At 40.6% G+C, this 15,508-nt stretch overlaps 1 protein-coding gene across 4 annotated transcripts in view; it reads left to right on the top strand.

Annotated features, from left to right (window-relative positions):
* The window catches only part of NFKB1 (nuclear factor kappa B subunit 1), a 57,101-nt gene that overhangs the window by 33,147 nt on the left and 8,446 nt on the right, over positions 1-15,508 (top strand). For all 4 annotated transcript variants that reach the window (XM_035326339.1, XM_035326338.1, XM_035326337.1 and 1 more), the window contains exons 7-15: positions 84-247; positions 1,502-1,660; positions 3,550-3,654; positions 5,534-5,625; positions 6,208-6,346; positions 8,701-8,823; positions 9,592-9,687; positions 10,601-10,795; positions 13,145-13,286. In XM_035326339.1, the coding sequence (XP_035182230.1) occupies positions 84-247; positions 1,502-1,660; positions 3,550-3,654; positions 5,534-5,625; positions 6,208-6,346; positions 8,701-8,823; positions 9,592-9,687; positions 10,601-10,795; positions 13,145-13,286 (1,215 nt within the window). The remainder of the gene's footprint in view (positions 1-83; positions 248-1,501; positions 1,661-3,549; positions 3,655-5,533; positions 5,626-6,207; positions 6,347-8,700; positions 8,824-9,591; positions 9,688-10,600; positions 10,796-13,144; positions 13,287-15,508) is intronic.

Below are 15,508 nucleotides of genomic sequence, written 5' to 3'. Positions count from 1 at the left end.
GCTCCCTCTGGTAAGAAAGACTGCCTGCTGCAGGTTTGGCATAAGACATTAAGAAAATATTTCTCTCAATCAAAATTTGTCAGGTTTGCAAACCTTGGAATACTTCATGTCACAAAGAAGAAGGTGTTTGAAACTCTGGAAACACGTATGATAGATGCTTGCAAAAAAGGATACAACCCAGGACTCTTGGTGCATCCTGAACTTGGCTATCTGCAGGCAGAAGGACGTGGAGACAGACAGCTAACTGGTATGTGGAACTGGTGGCCTGGTTTTAATAGGTCTTTTACTAAAAAACAGACTTAGCTTCTGAAAATGCAGATTCTTAGCCAGAAAAAGGTCCTGGGTAGGAAAGCAGCCTATGGCTATGTGCTTGTTGTGTATTGTTGCTGTGTTTCAGGAAATCCGAAAGTTTTTGCTGTTAACATGCACATGAGTACGGAACAAATTTCTTCCATAGCTGCCTGTACCCTCCTCAACACCTATATTTCATTGCTCTTATCCTGTTTAGTAAGCTTATAAACAGTCATTTTGTGTTATCACTGTGAGACATGATATCACAGAATCACAGAATTGTTGGAAGGGACCTTGAGAGATCATCGGGTCCAGCCTCCCTGCCAAAGCGGGTTCCTTAGAGCAGGCTGCTCAGGTAGGCGTCCAGATGGGCCTTGAATATCTCCAGAGAAGGAGACTCCCTGGAGTCTCCCTGGGCAGAGAAGGACCTCCCTGGGCAGCCTGTTCCAGTGCTCCGTCACCCTCACATGAAGAAGTTCTTTTGCATGTTGGTGTGGAACTTCCTGTGCTCAATTTTGTGGCCATTACCCCTTGTCCTTTCCCCACAAACCACTGAAAAGAGTTTGGCCAAGTCCCTCCATCTCCCACACTTCAGGTATTTATAAACATTTATAATATCCTCTCTCAGTCTTCTTTTTTCCAGGCTGAACAGACCCGGGTCTCTCAGCCTTTCTTCATAGGGAAGATGCTCCAGGCCCTGTATCGTCTTTGTGGCCCTCCACTTTCCAGGAGATCCCTGTCTTTTTTGTACTAGGGAGTCCAGAACTGGACACAGAATATCCTTAAGTAACCGTGGAGACTTTCCTTGAGAATACCTATTTAGTTCAGCTGTGCTCCCTGTAAAACCTGTGGTCTACATTGCTTTCAGGAATCATATAAAGGGGCCAGCCTACTCTTTATCACTTTAATACCTGGCATTCAAATGTCCCTGGGGCAGCCTCTGTCCTTTTCACAACCTTTTTAAATTGAGAGCAGAAAATAGTCATTTTCTTTATGTCTCTTAATTACATACCTTATCTTAAATAATATCTTACAAACTGCAAGATGAATACAGTATATTGTGAACAGCTCCTCTTCTCTGAATAAAAAGATAGAAGCCGATGGATACTAAATGTTTCCTTGCTATTGGTGCTTTTTGATAGTAATGTTTGGAAAATGCACGGTCCCCCATCCTTTGTGTTAATTTGTGTGTACTATTTGTTGGTTCCAGAACGAGAAAGAGAAATTATTCGTCAGGCAGCAGTGCAGCAGACTAAAGAAATGGATCTCAGTGTGGTGCGTCTTATGTTTACAGCCTTTCTCCCTGACAGCAATGGCAGTTTCACGCGAAGACTTGATCCTGTTATATCAGATGCAATATATGACAGCAGTAAGTGTATTTGGCTTTAATTACCTTTTCAATAAGGGGCAAGCTTTTTTACCTACAAAAAGGATATGTAGATACTGCTATAACTAGGTAGCCCGTGGATATTGGCCCCATGTCTATCCAAGTACACATGGTATCATTCTGTTTTTAATAGATACTGATGTAAGCCCTAAAGGAAATTTCTATTTTGCTGTTAGCATGTTTAATCCTGCCATCTGTACTGTGAGGATTCTGTAACATCTTCCTATATTGTGTTTGCATTTTGCAGACTTGTCTTCTTGTTTTCAGTTGCTGTCTGTGGCAAAGCCTTGTCACACAAGATGTGAGGAAAAACTTCACTTCAGTCTTTCTTGAGAGTTACACACTTTTCAGTTTTGCTGGCCGTCTGCTTGCCCTTGTTTTCTGAGACTAAAACAACCAGAGTTTTTGATCCATTTATTTCCTCTGGACCCATCAGTATTTTTATACTTGTGTTACATTTCTCTATTTGCCTCTTTTCTAAGTGAATCTTTCCACTTTGTTTCTCCTTGTGCCTTTGGATTATACTTACTCATTTCATCTGAACCCTTTCTGCTGCCTGAGATTTCCTCCTGAGTTTTCTTCCCTGTACCTGTGGTTTGCCACGTTCCTGATAATCATTATTCAATGAGTCAGAAAAAAGTACCATTTTCTTTCTTTGTGCAATGGTCATCAATTTATACAGACAGAGTCTGGATGAAAAGGTATTAAATGCAGCTGTTCTAAAGCTTGTGTAGCATGTTGCCTGCTATTAGGTGGAGAATGCAGGCCTACTTTGTGTTTGTTCACTGTGTGAGAAAACATGATGTCTGATATTCATATGGCACACGTGTCCCTTATTTTCTGGATGAGAAGACAGATTTTTCATCTGCAGGTTGAGGTGATTTGCCTAATAGTGTATATAAGGAATACTGATTTTCAGTACTAACCATTACAGATTCCATTTGTTTTCTATCTCCTAAGTACATGATGATAGGGAGTATTGGTAAAGCAAGGAGAAAGAGGACAAAGCATCAACAGAGGCAGAGTGTTTATCAAGCTGTATAGAAAAACCATGAAATTTATCCCATCCTTATGAATCTGACCATCAAAATTTTGACTCCAACGAAGGAGAACAATAGAAAGGGAAAATGTGCATGTTTCTGCTGTTTAAGTTGCTACATAGCTTTCATTTGCTACTTTTTTAGCTCCCAAGGTGAACTCTTGTTTGTTGATTCCAAAAGATTTTTTTTTTTTTTTTTTTCCTAATGCCCTTTTTTGAACCATCCAAGTCATTTCCACAGAGAGGACACAATTTGTCACATAATTGTCATGATTTAATTATCAGATAATAGCTCTATCTCAGGAACCCAGAGGTGTCCATTGATGCCTCTGCTAAGATCTGTGGACGTGAGCTTTTTGATCGCAGTCTGGTGTGTTGGTCAGGGACTGAGGTTGCTTTCAAGTAAGCCACAGTGCAGAGCAAGCATTGCATATTGCACTAACCTAGTGACTTAAAGGTAACAGCTTTCAACAGTGTCACATTGCAAAGAAAACAGGAAAGAAAATGTTATCTTGTAATGCACCCTTGTCATAAAGTTAGTGCTAATGCAGGATGCAGTTCACTGCTCTGTTTTTGTACCAGTGCTGGAATTGTGCTGGAATGGCCAGGGCCTTATTTTATAGTTAACAGTTCGCTCAGAGCTTAGAGCATACAAGATTACACATGTAAGATGAAAAACTGTTGATTCATCCTTTTTAAAAGTCATAGACAAATTTAAGTAGGTTGAACTGGTGCCTTGTCTTTCTGTTGCATTTGTGTATTTTTATTTTTACTTTATGTAAGCTAAAATTGTTGTGAAGTTAAAATTTTTAAAATCTTTTCCTTTCAATAGAAGCTCCCAATGCCTCCAACTTAAAAATTGTAAGAATGGACAGAACAGCAGGGTGTGTAACTGGAGGGGAAGAGATTTACCTTCTCTGTGACAAGGTTCAGAAAGGTAAGTGTCCTGGGTATTGTAAGGCACACCAGGGGGTTGATCCGGAGTAACACTTGAGGCCTGCTGGGCTGCCTTACTATTCTCCTGTTCTGATAGTGCAGCAGGATGTGTAAGTGCTCAGCCTTTCTGGAAGCCAGGCCAGCAGTCCAGAAAATGAATAAATCAAACTAGGCTTGCAAAGCAAATTCAGTGTATGTTGCCTCCCCAGAGACCATGTGATCAACTTTGTTCTCAAATTTCTGCCCTTCCCATGTTCTATTTTATTTGTGTGTGTGTGGGTAATGGGTTCTGGGTGATCTCTGATTCCATTATCTCACACCTGCTCTGAATTATTCTAAAGTTTCTCATTTATTATTAAGTTTCTGCTATAAAGGGTAAGTATGAGCATTCTGTATTAATCACCAATGGGAACTGAATGTTTTCAGTGCTGCTGCTAATAACTTCATTTTTACGTCTATGCTAATGGTAGAGATTACTCAGGGTAAACTGATAGTTCTTACACATTTGTTTTAATAATCTCTGCTCGTGGCTATGAATGTGTCAGGATTGGGCTCTTAATGGTTTATGTGGTTGTTTGAGTATTACTACATATGTAGTATGTAGGCTGAACTAAAAATAGAAAAATAAACAAGGAGTGGGGTAAATCCTTTGCATTTTTCAGCTATAGGTGATACCTGGGACTCTCCCTGGTATAGATGGGATAGCAGGGCAAGTGCCCAGTTCTCACCTGTTTGCAATGAGTCTCTGCTCATGTTGTTAAAATCGTGTTGCTCTTTTCCATTAATGCAGGCTATCCTCTTCCACCTCTCTTCCTTGCCATGTTCTTCTACCAGTCTATCAGGAAAGAGAGAGCACTTTGGGGGCTTTGAAAAAACTGTTTTCTTCAGCAGTGTGTATACCCTCTGCTTTCAGGAGAACTGAGATGAAACATAAATCTTGTGCACAAAATAAATAAATAAAAGTCTGACTCAGTGGAAGCCCCGAGGTGGGGTTTCCCCTCAGCCCTAGTGGGGTTTCCCCTGACCTCACTGCTCTCAGAAACCTCCTGCCTGAAGAAACTTGAGCATGCAGGACAGCGGGACTGGAAGTGGTGGTTTGCAATCTTGAGACTAGCAGGTGGTGGATCAGAGGAAGCAGTCTGCCTGTTCCAAAAGCATGTCCTGCTTCAATCACCCCACGAAAAAATAGTTTTGCTATTGTTTCTTCTCCTCAGAGGTGCTGGGGAAGGAATATGCGAGCGTGGTATTTCCCAAGCTCTCCTAAAAATATATAAATAAGTAACCAAATAGAGAATGAAAGAAAAGGTGTTTAGAGGAGCAGAAGCCAAATCTCACGTATATGGCATGGCTTGTGCTGTGTTTGGGGGCTGAGGGATCGCTGCTCACTCACACCTCTGCTGTCTCGCTGAGCCGCAGCTCCGAATGGCGCTCTGCCAGCAGCAAGCGGAACTTGAACTGTGGCACTTCGGGTTTTGCTACAGTTTTTTGAACTGAAACTGCTGGAGGAGAGGGGGTGGTTTCTACAGTTCATGCTTCAAGTTCTCCCCACCCTACACGCTTGTTCCAAATAAAGCTCCTCTGGAATGTTTGCTAGCCCTAGAATAGGAAGAGGTAGTGAACCTAATTCTCCTTGTACTGCTCAGGAAACAGAGAGCAACATCAGTGAAGTCATTAGAATCAGGCTGATCTAAAATTGATGTCAAAAATGGGTTATCTATGTTGTTTTCATAACATGGATAACGATGATTCATGCATTATTTGTGTAATATTATCACCCAGCTAAAAAGTAACTGTGTTGATTTTTATCTGAAACAAACTTAGCCAAAGGTTAAACAAATGCACAAACATCCCAAAGTTATTGTTTCTTTCACTCTTTGCAGATGATATTCAAATACGTTTCTATGAGGAGGATGAGAATGGTGGTATGTGGGAAGGCTTTGGAGACTTTTCTCCTACAGATGTACATAGGCAGGTAAGTAACAGAGCATTTGCCATTTGTTAATGGTTTTCTGATCTTAAGAAACCAGGATTATATTATGATTAGAAAATGTAGGTGAAAACCTGTATATGCCATACTAACCTCTTCAGTCCCTATCTATTGTTGGCTACTTCCTAATAATAATAGAATCTTAACTGTTCTTTTAAGATCTAAGTTAGGAATGTAGCTCTAGGAAATCAGGAGAGAGATCACTTGCTTTAAACATACACCGATGCGATTTGGGATAGGATATATAGAAAACTCTCACAGGTCCTATGAGGATGCTGAGAAAGCCACAAAGTAGATGCTCAATGATGAGGGGAGAAACAGTGTGGTACTAACATACATGGCATGGTGATTCCCGGCGTTTCTGTCTTTCACAAAAGACTTTAGGGCTCTAGCTCAAAGGTACAACTGAAAACCAAAATGGAAGTTTGTTGTGGTAGCAGCCTTTCACAAAGAATTTTTGACTCCCTAGTAATGAAGCAACTCCCACAAAAATAACACAAATGTACATGCAGAGTTGCCAAAAACTACTGTCTGTGACAAATGTGCTTATCATTGTTTCCCTCACAGTTTGCTATTGTGTTTAAAACACCCAAGTATCGAGACGTCAATATCACAAAGCCAGCCTCTGTATTTGTACAACTGCGTCGGAAATCTGATCTGGAAACAAGTGAACCAAAGCCTTTTCTTTACTATCCGGAAATCAAAGGTAATTCATTAAGCCCACTTTGCATCCCCAGAAACAGAAACTGCAAGGTCCCTAGGAATGCTTTTAATAGGATAGGACATATGTTGAGTGAAACATGTTTTGTGCAGAGCTAATAGGAAAACTGTTACCTCTGTTATGGCTTATTGGGTTTTGTTGTTGTTCTGGTAAGCAGTAAATCTGTGTCTTTCTACTGAAGCTTACTCCAGATAAGTTTCCTATATGCCTGTTCATACAGTAGATGGCACTCTCTTCTCTGAGTTTCTGCAAAATAATATCTGAGGACATTTTGCTGTCAGTACTTTCAGCTGAAACCTTAAACTGAAGACTGGTTGCTATCTGGTAGAAAAAGTATTTATTTTCCAGTTCTATCCTTTCACCATCATGCCTCACAATTTATCTGATGTTTTTGGATTTTCCAATTGCCTATACTGCCTAATGAGCCCAAGACCCTTTCTGTAAAATAGGGAAAGTGCTATTTCAACCTCTTAGGGTAAAATGTTAGTTAGCTAGCTGAGGTGCTGGCATCAGACCTGCTTCCTGAGTTGTTAGTGAGAAGTCTAACCAGCAAGTCTGTGCCCATTAAACTCATCTACATTTCAAATGAGTATGATGTGAAAGACAGCATCAGTATGTTTTTAAATATTAATAATGTTAAAGATACAGAAATACCTTGAGGTCCCAGTCAGAATTAGTGTTTTGTTGCACAAATAGTCTATCTCCTTAACAGTTAACCTGCCTGCAGTTTTGTGCTGTTAAGTCCTAATCTTGCAAGTTTGCAGTACCTAATTTGGAGCCATGCTGAAATCAGTACCTTGTCAAACTCTGACATATGTGTGCATCAGTGCTAATGGACTAAGCTGAGGAGAGGGGAGGTGGTAGTTGTAGAGCTGAATCTATTTTATACTTACTATAATAAAATAGCAGAAAGCATGCCTTTTCAAAATCTTCCAGAGTAGCTAGAAGATCTTCTATTAGTAATGATTTAAGGAATCTCTTGCCCAAGTTTTATGGAGATTAAATGTCTAACTGCAGAACAAAGTTGCCAAATGTGAAGCAAACTTTTTTTTATGAACCTCTCAACTAATTCAATATTATGTGCATTTTAGGATGCCCTATACAATCTAATCATAAAATTACCATTTAGGGTATGTATTTTTCCCCTGTTGCAAGTGTTCACATGAACTTAGACACGTGTATGTGGATTTTTTGTTTGTTTCTCTGACTAGATTGCTCTCTAGAGTTTTCTCTCCTCGTCAGTGTGAGTATGCCTGGTGCATGCATGCATACATACTTACAGATCATGTATGCCTGTAATGCACTTCTACTTTTCAGTGTACTGTTCCATGTAGTCAGCTGTCCAGTTTGATGCACTGACTGATGTGGCTGTGCATGTAATTTCTTTTTGTCGGATGTTTGTTGAAAACTAATAGATCATTTATTGAAGGTGGTTTTGTATGTTCTTAACAGTTTTAGTGGTTTTTAGCCTTGTAGTCTTTGTATCCCTGTACAGATGGTTCTTGTTGTGCCATTTTCACTTTCCCCAGTCACTGGGATACTTTTTCTAAACCTTTGTTTTGCTTTCCAGTAGGTCTAAGGATTATTTTTTACTTACACGATAAAATTCTTATTTTTTTTGCCTACTGCTGCTCCGCATGGTTTGACAGTATTATACCCTGCCTGAAAATAAGCTGTCTTTATTCTGTTGGCCCTTCTGTTAATTTAAGTAAATCATTTCAAGCAAATGTTCTTTTCAACATTTCTCACAATCCTTAACCTTAAACAAAAGTTTAAAGGGCACTGCAGGTGCTCTGAGCTGTTGGAGATCAAAGCGTCTTGTGATCTGCAGACCCTTTTTTTCAGTGTCTGTTTCTGAAGTGGATTTGTTTAGTGGAGGAAACTGTGCCTGTATTCCCCAAAGATGAATTTTCTTGAGCAAGTATTTGGTTCAAGGCACTTGTGCTGATTTATGACTTCACTTAGACTATGAAGAATTTGGAGGCCACTGGACAGGAGCTGCTGTTGAAGGAAGCTCTGAGCCTCCCAGGACATTTCTGCACGTGTCCCTCCCAGTCTGGGCATGAGGCACCTGACAGAACAGCAGAGGCCATGCAGGCCTGAATGATGCTGTCAGTCTGGCTGGGGACTTGGCGATAGCTTGATCCTCACTGCTCCATTATGTACAAGATTGTTCTGTTTGGGGCTAGAAGTGAGTTTACTCTTCTACAGCACTCCTCAATTTCCCTTATAAACTAGTAATTTTTACTAGTAATTTGTGAATACTCATCCTTTTCTGTGCATGGCCACTACTAAGAGTGACTCCTTTTTCCATCTGTTCCTTCTCACCTGAAACATAGATAAAGAAGAAGTGCAAAGAAAACGACAGAAGCTCATGCCAAACTTCTCAGATGGCTACGGTGGAGGCAGCGGCACAGGAGGAGGTGGCATGTATGGTGGGGGAGGCGGCGGTGCTGGCTCTGGTAAGACAGTGAAGTGGGGGGAAGAGAAGTTCTGCTTTGAGAGCCTGCAGATAATTATTCTGATTATAAAAATGAAATAAGGAATTCATCTACTTCTAGTGAGATCTGACTCTCCTATCTTTATTCCTGGTATAAAGGAGTAATTCCTTGAGGAATTTAGCATATTAACCCTGTTGCTGCAAAGCATTATTATAAAATTCGAGATACTTTATAGTAAATTTCTTGTGCTCTATCTATTGAAACCTGAGCATATCTGAGATGGAGCAATGCTTTGATTTCTTGCAGCAGAGCACTGAGCTATAGATCAGCAAATGCCATCTGAATTACAATACAAGTAGCCCTTTTTTTCTGAGAAGGGTGCAGAGCAGTAGTTTTCAAATTGTTACATGCACTGCTAGCAGCACATGTACAATGTAACACCAAAACACAAATCTGTTGTAACCACAGTGATTTACAAGCATGGAGACTACTTGTGAGGTTTCAGTTGAGTTTTAAATGCGCTGTACTAGTTATATTACATGTGTGAGGTCTTAGGGATTTGGGGACTGAGAATGTCACTAGTCAGCCATCTAGAATTTCTTTGGGTTTTTGAAGGGGGGTGGCAGAGTGCACCTTCAGTTTGGAAAATTTGTTTGAAATGGATGGAATAAACCATAAGATGTGTAGAAAATCAAATTTCATCTCTTTAGTCTCAGTGTTCTTCTAGATCACATTTTCATTGTTTGAGGGTGTCATTCTATTAATTCTTAGTATTTTCCCTTTCTTTAGGGTTCAGTTATCCTTCGTACGGTTACTCAGCTTTTGGAGGGATGCATTTCCACCCTGGCACAACAAAGTCCAATGCTGGAATGAAACATGGCAACGGTAAAGATGTCATTCTTGCAACAGTTTAATTGAGTTTGACCGTCTTTTTCTTTTACACTATGAGCTGAGGTTATGTATGTTTAACAATGTGCTGTGATGCATGTTTAACTTAGGTGTGCTGTGCAAGGTTAGCTTTTTCCCTAGAGCCACTCCTAGAACCTCTGGTAGCACAGAGGCTTGTATAAATTATATTGCTCTGCTTCTTTTCAGTTGTGTCCAAGTCCACCTTAAACACTGTGTGCGTTTTTCTTTTACTGCTAACCCCTGAGAAGCAGTCACCAAAACCCCTCAGCATGCTTTATATATTCAGTGTACGCTTCAAGCAACAGCCCTTTCTCTTGGTTGAATATGCTGATTAGGGGATGACCCAGGTACTAGACCAGATAAAAGGTATCTTCCTTTGTTGCCAGAGTCTGGTGCTACACAGTAGCCAGAATAAATAACATAAGAATCAATGGAAGGTTAAGTTAATAATAAGGATGTCCCTGTCTTCCTAAAATAGAGACCCACATGAAATCTACTTGCTGAATATTCTGTAGTTATTTCTAAATTCTGAGGGATGAATTTGCTGTTAGAAAGGCAAAAGTATATCTGATTATTCTGGTAGATTTCCTGGGAATACTTCAGACTTGGATTGTTGTACTTTCAAAGAAGAGGTATTCCCGTGGTTGGTATATAAAAATTTATCTTTAAAGCAGAGGCTGGCAATCACTTTAGAGCAAGTTACATTGCTCCATCCATCCCTGTGAGTTGGCATCTGGAGTATTACAATTCACAAGTGTTTAATGATAACACTTATATCAAAGTAAATTTTATGCACAGTTCTTCAGGGTTTGTTTGTGGCTAGTTGAGCTTTCATTTGCATAAAAAAGCAGGACTACTGAACGCTAATGGTATTAATTTCTGTTTGAAGGACTGTCAAATTGCACAGCTGAAAAAGATAGGAAGAGGTCTGATAAACCAAGTGACAAATGCAGCATGGAACATGATGTGAAAGTGGAAACTATGGAGAGGAATGAGTGCAGAACCTGTGGTGTTAATGAGGAGAAGGAGGAGGATGCTTCATCCTGTAGAGGTGAAGTAAACGAAGCAGATTGCAAGTGGCAGGGTAAGTGAACAAGTAAATATATTTAGGGTAGATCAGACTGCCATAGCGAGCAAAATTCATGTTAAAGGCCTGGAAACTCCATAACGTCTGCTGCTGTTTTCAAAATATGATAATTCTTCTTTGAGGAAACAGTTCCCCCAGATCTAAGGTCCCTCCCCATACATAGTTGGGTAGATAGTCCTACACCTTTGCTTTGTACTTTCACTGGTCAACTGAGCTTCTGCTTGCCGTGCAAGGAGATGAGATAGCTTAGCCTGCTGGGCACATTTAACACTGCATTGTAATAAACCTGTCTGAGGTTCACTGAAAACAGTGGCAGTACTTGGAATACTATTCACTGGTTGACTTGGCTTTTGATATTTGATAGGCTTTAATGGATGAGTATAAAGAATGTCTGTGTGATTTCTGTGTAGTTCTTCCTTGTAATTCTGCTGTTAAATTCCATGCAAAGTAGCATGAAAGGTTTGAATTAAAAATGTAAACTGTATTTGTTTCCATGCAACAAGTACACAGTAAAATAAGTTTGGTAGCAAACTTTTTATGCGTCAAACCAGCGAACAAAAGGGGAGGAAGGCAGGAGTAGTTAGTAAGAATGGTTTAGAAGTAGATTTTAAATAAGTGAAAACTACAAATCACCCTTTCACAGGGAGCAAGACTTCCTTTTCCTGCATGTCTACAGGCTATTTTTTTCTAAAGAGTTGCTAATCACATTTTAAAGGCCTTGAGTAACCATGCTTCTCATCACCTTAAAAAAAAAAAAAAATTGAACTAGAGAGACATGATAGTGGTAAGAATTGAGTGGTAAGGATTTTTTGTTTGTTTGCTTTCAGCAAGTGCAATGTGATCTAGACCCCTTCTGTTGTTCTGTCCTTGGTCAGGGAGAGAGCATGTTATCTTCTGGGTATCAGTCCTCTGTGACACTTACTATTAACAGCCCTGCAGTTTGTGGCTTGGGAAACCAGAGCTGCATAGTAGATAGGTTGTATTTGTAAAAACCTCCAAGGTGTAGCTTCTTGTGGTCTGAGGAGCGGATGGTGCTCTAGAGAAACGGTGAAGAACTTGCTGCTTGTGGTTCTGGTTGTGATGAATCCTGTGACTGATTCAAAGAGCAAAATCTTTGGCTGATATGTGAAGTAAAATAATTTCACTTTAGGAGTCACCAAGGAGAGGCCTATATTGTTCCTGCGTAAGGTATATTGTAGGCAGGCAGCTGGCTGTTTCTTTTCCTTATCTATTGTAATTGCATGAAAGGAGACAATTTCAGTTTCCAGATTACGTGAAGAATAGGTGCAGAAGAACAGGCTCCATGAAATGGCTGCTGCAGGTTAGAACATCGTAGTTTTTAGACTAAAATACGCTATCTTCTAGTATTTGGAAGGATATTTTTTCTGTGTGCTTGCCATGGGAAAGCAGAGGTTCAGCATCCAATTTTTTCGGACATGCATATTCTATGAGAAAACAAAATTGCTTAACACCCTTTACCTTGAATATATAACATAACATCTATTTAATCCTATTACTTAGTGTTAAGAAGTAAACAGCAAATAACAATGTATCAGTCTAGGCACATAGCATAGGAAGCACAGTGATCTGTGGGCCAGAACAATACGCTTCATGGATAGCTGAGTAAGCTGTTGGCTTACAGAAATGATGTGTTCATGTTCACCAGGGATATTACACCTAACTGAGACTAAATCCCTGGTTATGTGTAGCTGGAAATCCTGGGTATTCCCTCCCTATGTGTGCTTTAAATGACAACATCTGTTTTACTTGTTTGCTGTTAGTGATTTCGAACCTTACATGGTTTTATAGAAACATGAAACTGTTGAGAATACAGGCTGGTTTCGGATGATACTACTTCCCAGAATGACGACTGTGGTTTGAAAGTTCATCTGTTTCATTTTTGCTCGTTTCTTGCCAATACAGAACCACAAAGGTATTGGCAGAGCAGCTAGGGTGACCTTTTAAGTGTTCTATGGACAAGGGTCCTTAGCTGTTGCTTGTATCTAAGCAGATACAAGTTTCTGCTCCTTTTGTTTCATTGCACACAAATGCACACACTGCATGTAAATGAGATGAATTCAGTGCCACTCAAACTAAAGGGAGCTTCCAGAGTTTCACCATTCCCAGGGTTACTCCTGCCTGAATGCTCAGCGTGCACCTCCTTTTCCTTCCCAGGGACTCTGTCCTTTCCTCTTAGCAGTAAATAATAACCTGTCTAGGTGAATCAGCAAATAATGCTTGCTGGTCTGCACTTTGTATTTCTGTGGCAGCACAAACCCCTGCCAAAAGAGGGAGGTGTTGCATGGAAGACAACCGAGCTGATGAAGACAAAACTTTGCCTTGCAGATGGTCCCTTCCTGGAGAAGGCGATGCAGCTTGCCAAGCGCCATTGCAATGCTCTCTTTGATTACGCTATAACTGGAGATGTGAAGATGCTGTTGGCTGTTCAGCGCCATCTCACCATTGTCCAGGATGATAACGGAGACAAGTAAGTCATTGCTGGCAAGGACCTCTGCTTGCTGGCTTGAAAGTCACCTCTTTGATGGCAGTCAGTTTGTCCCATCTCCTGTGAGTGCTGGTCATGGATTCCAGCACCACTCTAATCAAATGAACATCATTCCCCTTTCTGCTGTTTGGGAGAGGTACAGTTGCACCTTAGACATTTGTGCTGCTTTTTGCAGAAAAGTTGCTTCCATCACAAAGTCTGTTGATCCAGTACCCCTCAGAAAATAACCTGTGTGTGAGGGTGTGTCAGGGATGTTGTGAGTTGGTCTGCCTTTTTTTACTTCCAATCAGCGCAGTGTGAAGTGTTGTGCTCGCATCATGACACACAGTTGATGGGGATCATCAGCTTTGTGCTGGAGGAGAGTGGCCTGCTTTTTATTCCATGCAAATCCTTAACTCTTCATAGGGAATTTTAAGTTGCAGATGCACTAGGAGACGTAGAAGTAGTTGCTCCTTGCTGCTCTTCTCCCACTAACACCAGGTTCTTCCCAGAGGACTGTATTTTGTTCTTGTGTCTGTAGTGTACTGTTGTCTTCCACAAGATTGTGCGGATGTTTGGGGGGTGCTTTGCTGCTAATATTTCCTGACCAGTCCTTCAATAACATGAGCTGAAGTAGAAATCCCTTTTGCTGCTCTTCAGCTAGGCACATTCTGTGGGACTTGACTGAAATACAACAAGGAACTGATTATTAGTAGTTATTTAAAAGCAAATTCAGTGGAAGTGATTCTGAACACAAACAAAGATAACCTGTCTTGGATAAGCAAGTGACGTTTTCACATTGTCACTGTTTTACCTGGCAGGCTTTGGGCAGCCTCTGTGCAATCATTGTTTCCTTGAATTGAAGTATTTTGTACAGTAGAAGCCATGTGAGCCTGAAGGTCTCTAACTAGATGGAAAATTACAAGTGGCTGGAACAGGCCTACCCTACTGTTTGATTACGCTGTGAGAGGCTACTACTTTCACTCTGCTTTCAGTGAAAACAAGCCTCAGATTACTGATAAACAGCATATGAAAATACTGCAAAATCACAGCTAGCTACTTGCTTTGCTTCCCAATTGGCAACCTAATGTCTGCTTTGAGGAAAGCAGCAATATGAATGAGGCAGGTGCTAGCAATAAAGCCTGCTAGCACTTGGGACAATACAGCATGTGTTGTTTTTTTGTTTGTTTGTTTTTTGGAAGGGAAGGAGTATTGATCTCAGTCCTAGCAAGCAGGACCTACATTTAAATATTGGTAAGGTGCTACCCAGATTTGGATTTGCAGGGCATTTCAACAAAGTCAAAAGTACTTAATTGTGATGATAAATAGTTTCAAGATGTACCTGCAAGTGTGTGAGGCTCAAGCTCACGTGGCCTTTCTCCTGGGAAGGAGTTAAGTCTATGAGCATGTAATACATATAAATTACTCTGCAGCTATTTAAGAAAACAAAGTTTTGGTGACTGCTTTCCAGCTCTCTCACAGGAGCTGTTTAAAAAAAAGCCAAATTTCATAAATCAGTTCTGCCACATTCATGTTAGTCATTAAAATTTTGTGGCAAAGACTATAAATTTTTTGCTTAAGCCATTAAAGAAATGTTACTGACAACAGTTTTGCTGATCTTTCATCAGAGTAGTCTTGAGGGAATGAAAATACCTTCACTGGGACCCTGTGTTGTGTTTTATGGCTTTGAGACAAAATACATTAGTCTGTGATCAGCATATATTTGCAGTGAGCACACAGCAGCACTCACCCGCTGTTACTGCGTTCGTACCAGTACCACTGATCTCGTGAAGTCCGAGGGCATTATGACGCTTTGCCTACACGGGATAAAATTAAAATATTTGCTACAGGAAAGAGAAGTAAAGGCAACAGAAGAACAAATTGTTTCTAAGATGAGATGTCCTGTGCTGATGTTGTGCGTCTCCAGCCGTATGCTGAAAAGAGTGTAGAGGCTGGCCACATCAGCTAAGGGAGAGCTTGGTAGGGTATGTGGCAAAACAAAGGGCATGGCTTTGAAATGACATCTCAAGGGAACGAGACAAATCGAGCTCTTGTGGAGAGAGGGGATGAGATTCACGTGCTTCTCTCCTGGTAATGTTTTTCAAGGCCAGCCACTTTGGCTGGACCTGGCTGTGGGGCAGAGCATGGGAAAGGCTGCTGCATCAGCCCAGTAGAAGTGGAGCCTTGCTATGCAGAGTAACTCACGTCCTAAAACAGTTTTGTCC

Source organism: Oxyura jamaicensis, chromosome 4, assembly GCF_011077185.1.
Source record: "Oxyura jamaicensis isolate SHBP4307 breed ruddy duck chromosome 4, BPBGC_Ojam_1.0, whole genome shotgun sequence".
NCBI lineage: Eukaryota > Metazoa > Chordata > Aves > Anseriformes > Anatidae > Oxyura > Oxyura jamaicensis.
The sequence above is the reverse complement of the archived record's forward strand: the minus strand, read 5'-3'. Positions and strand labels throughout refer to the sequence as shown.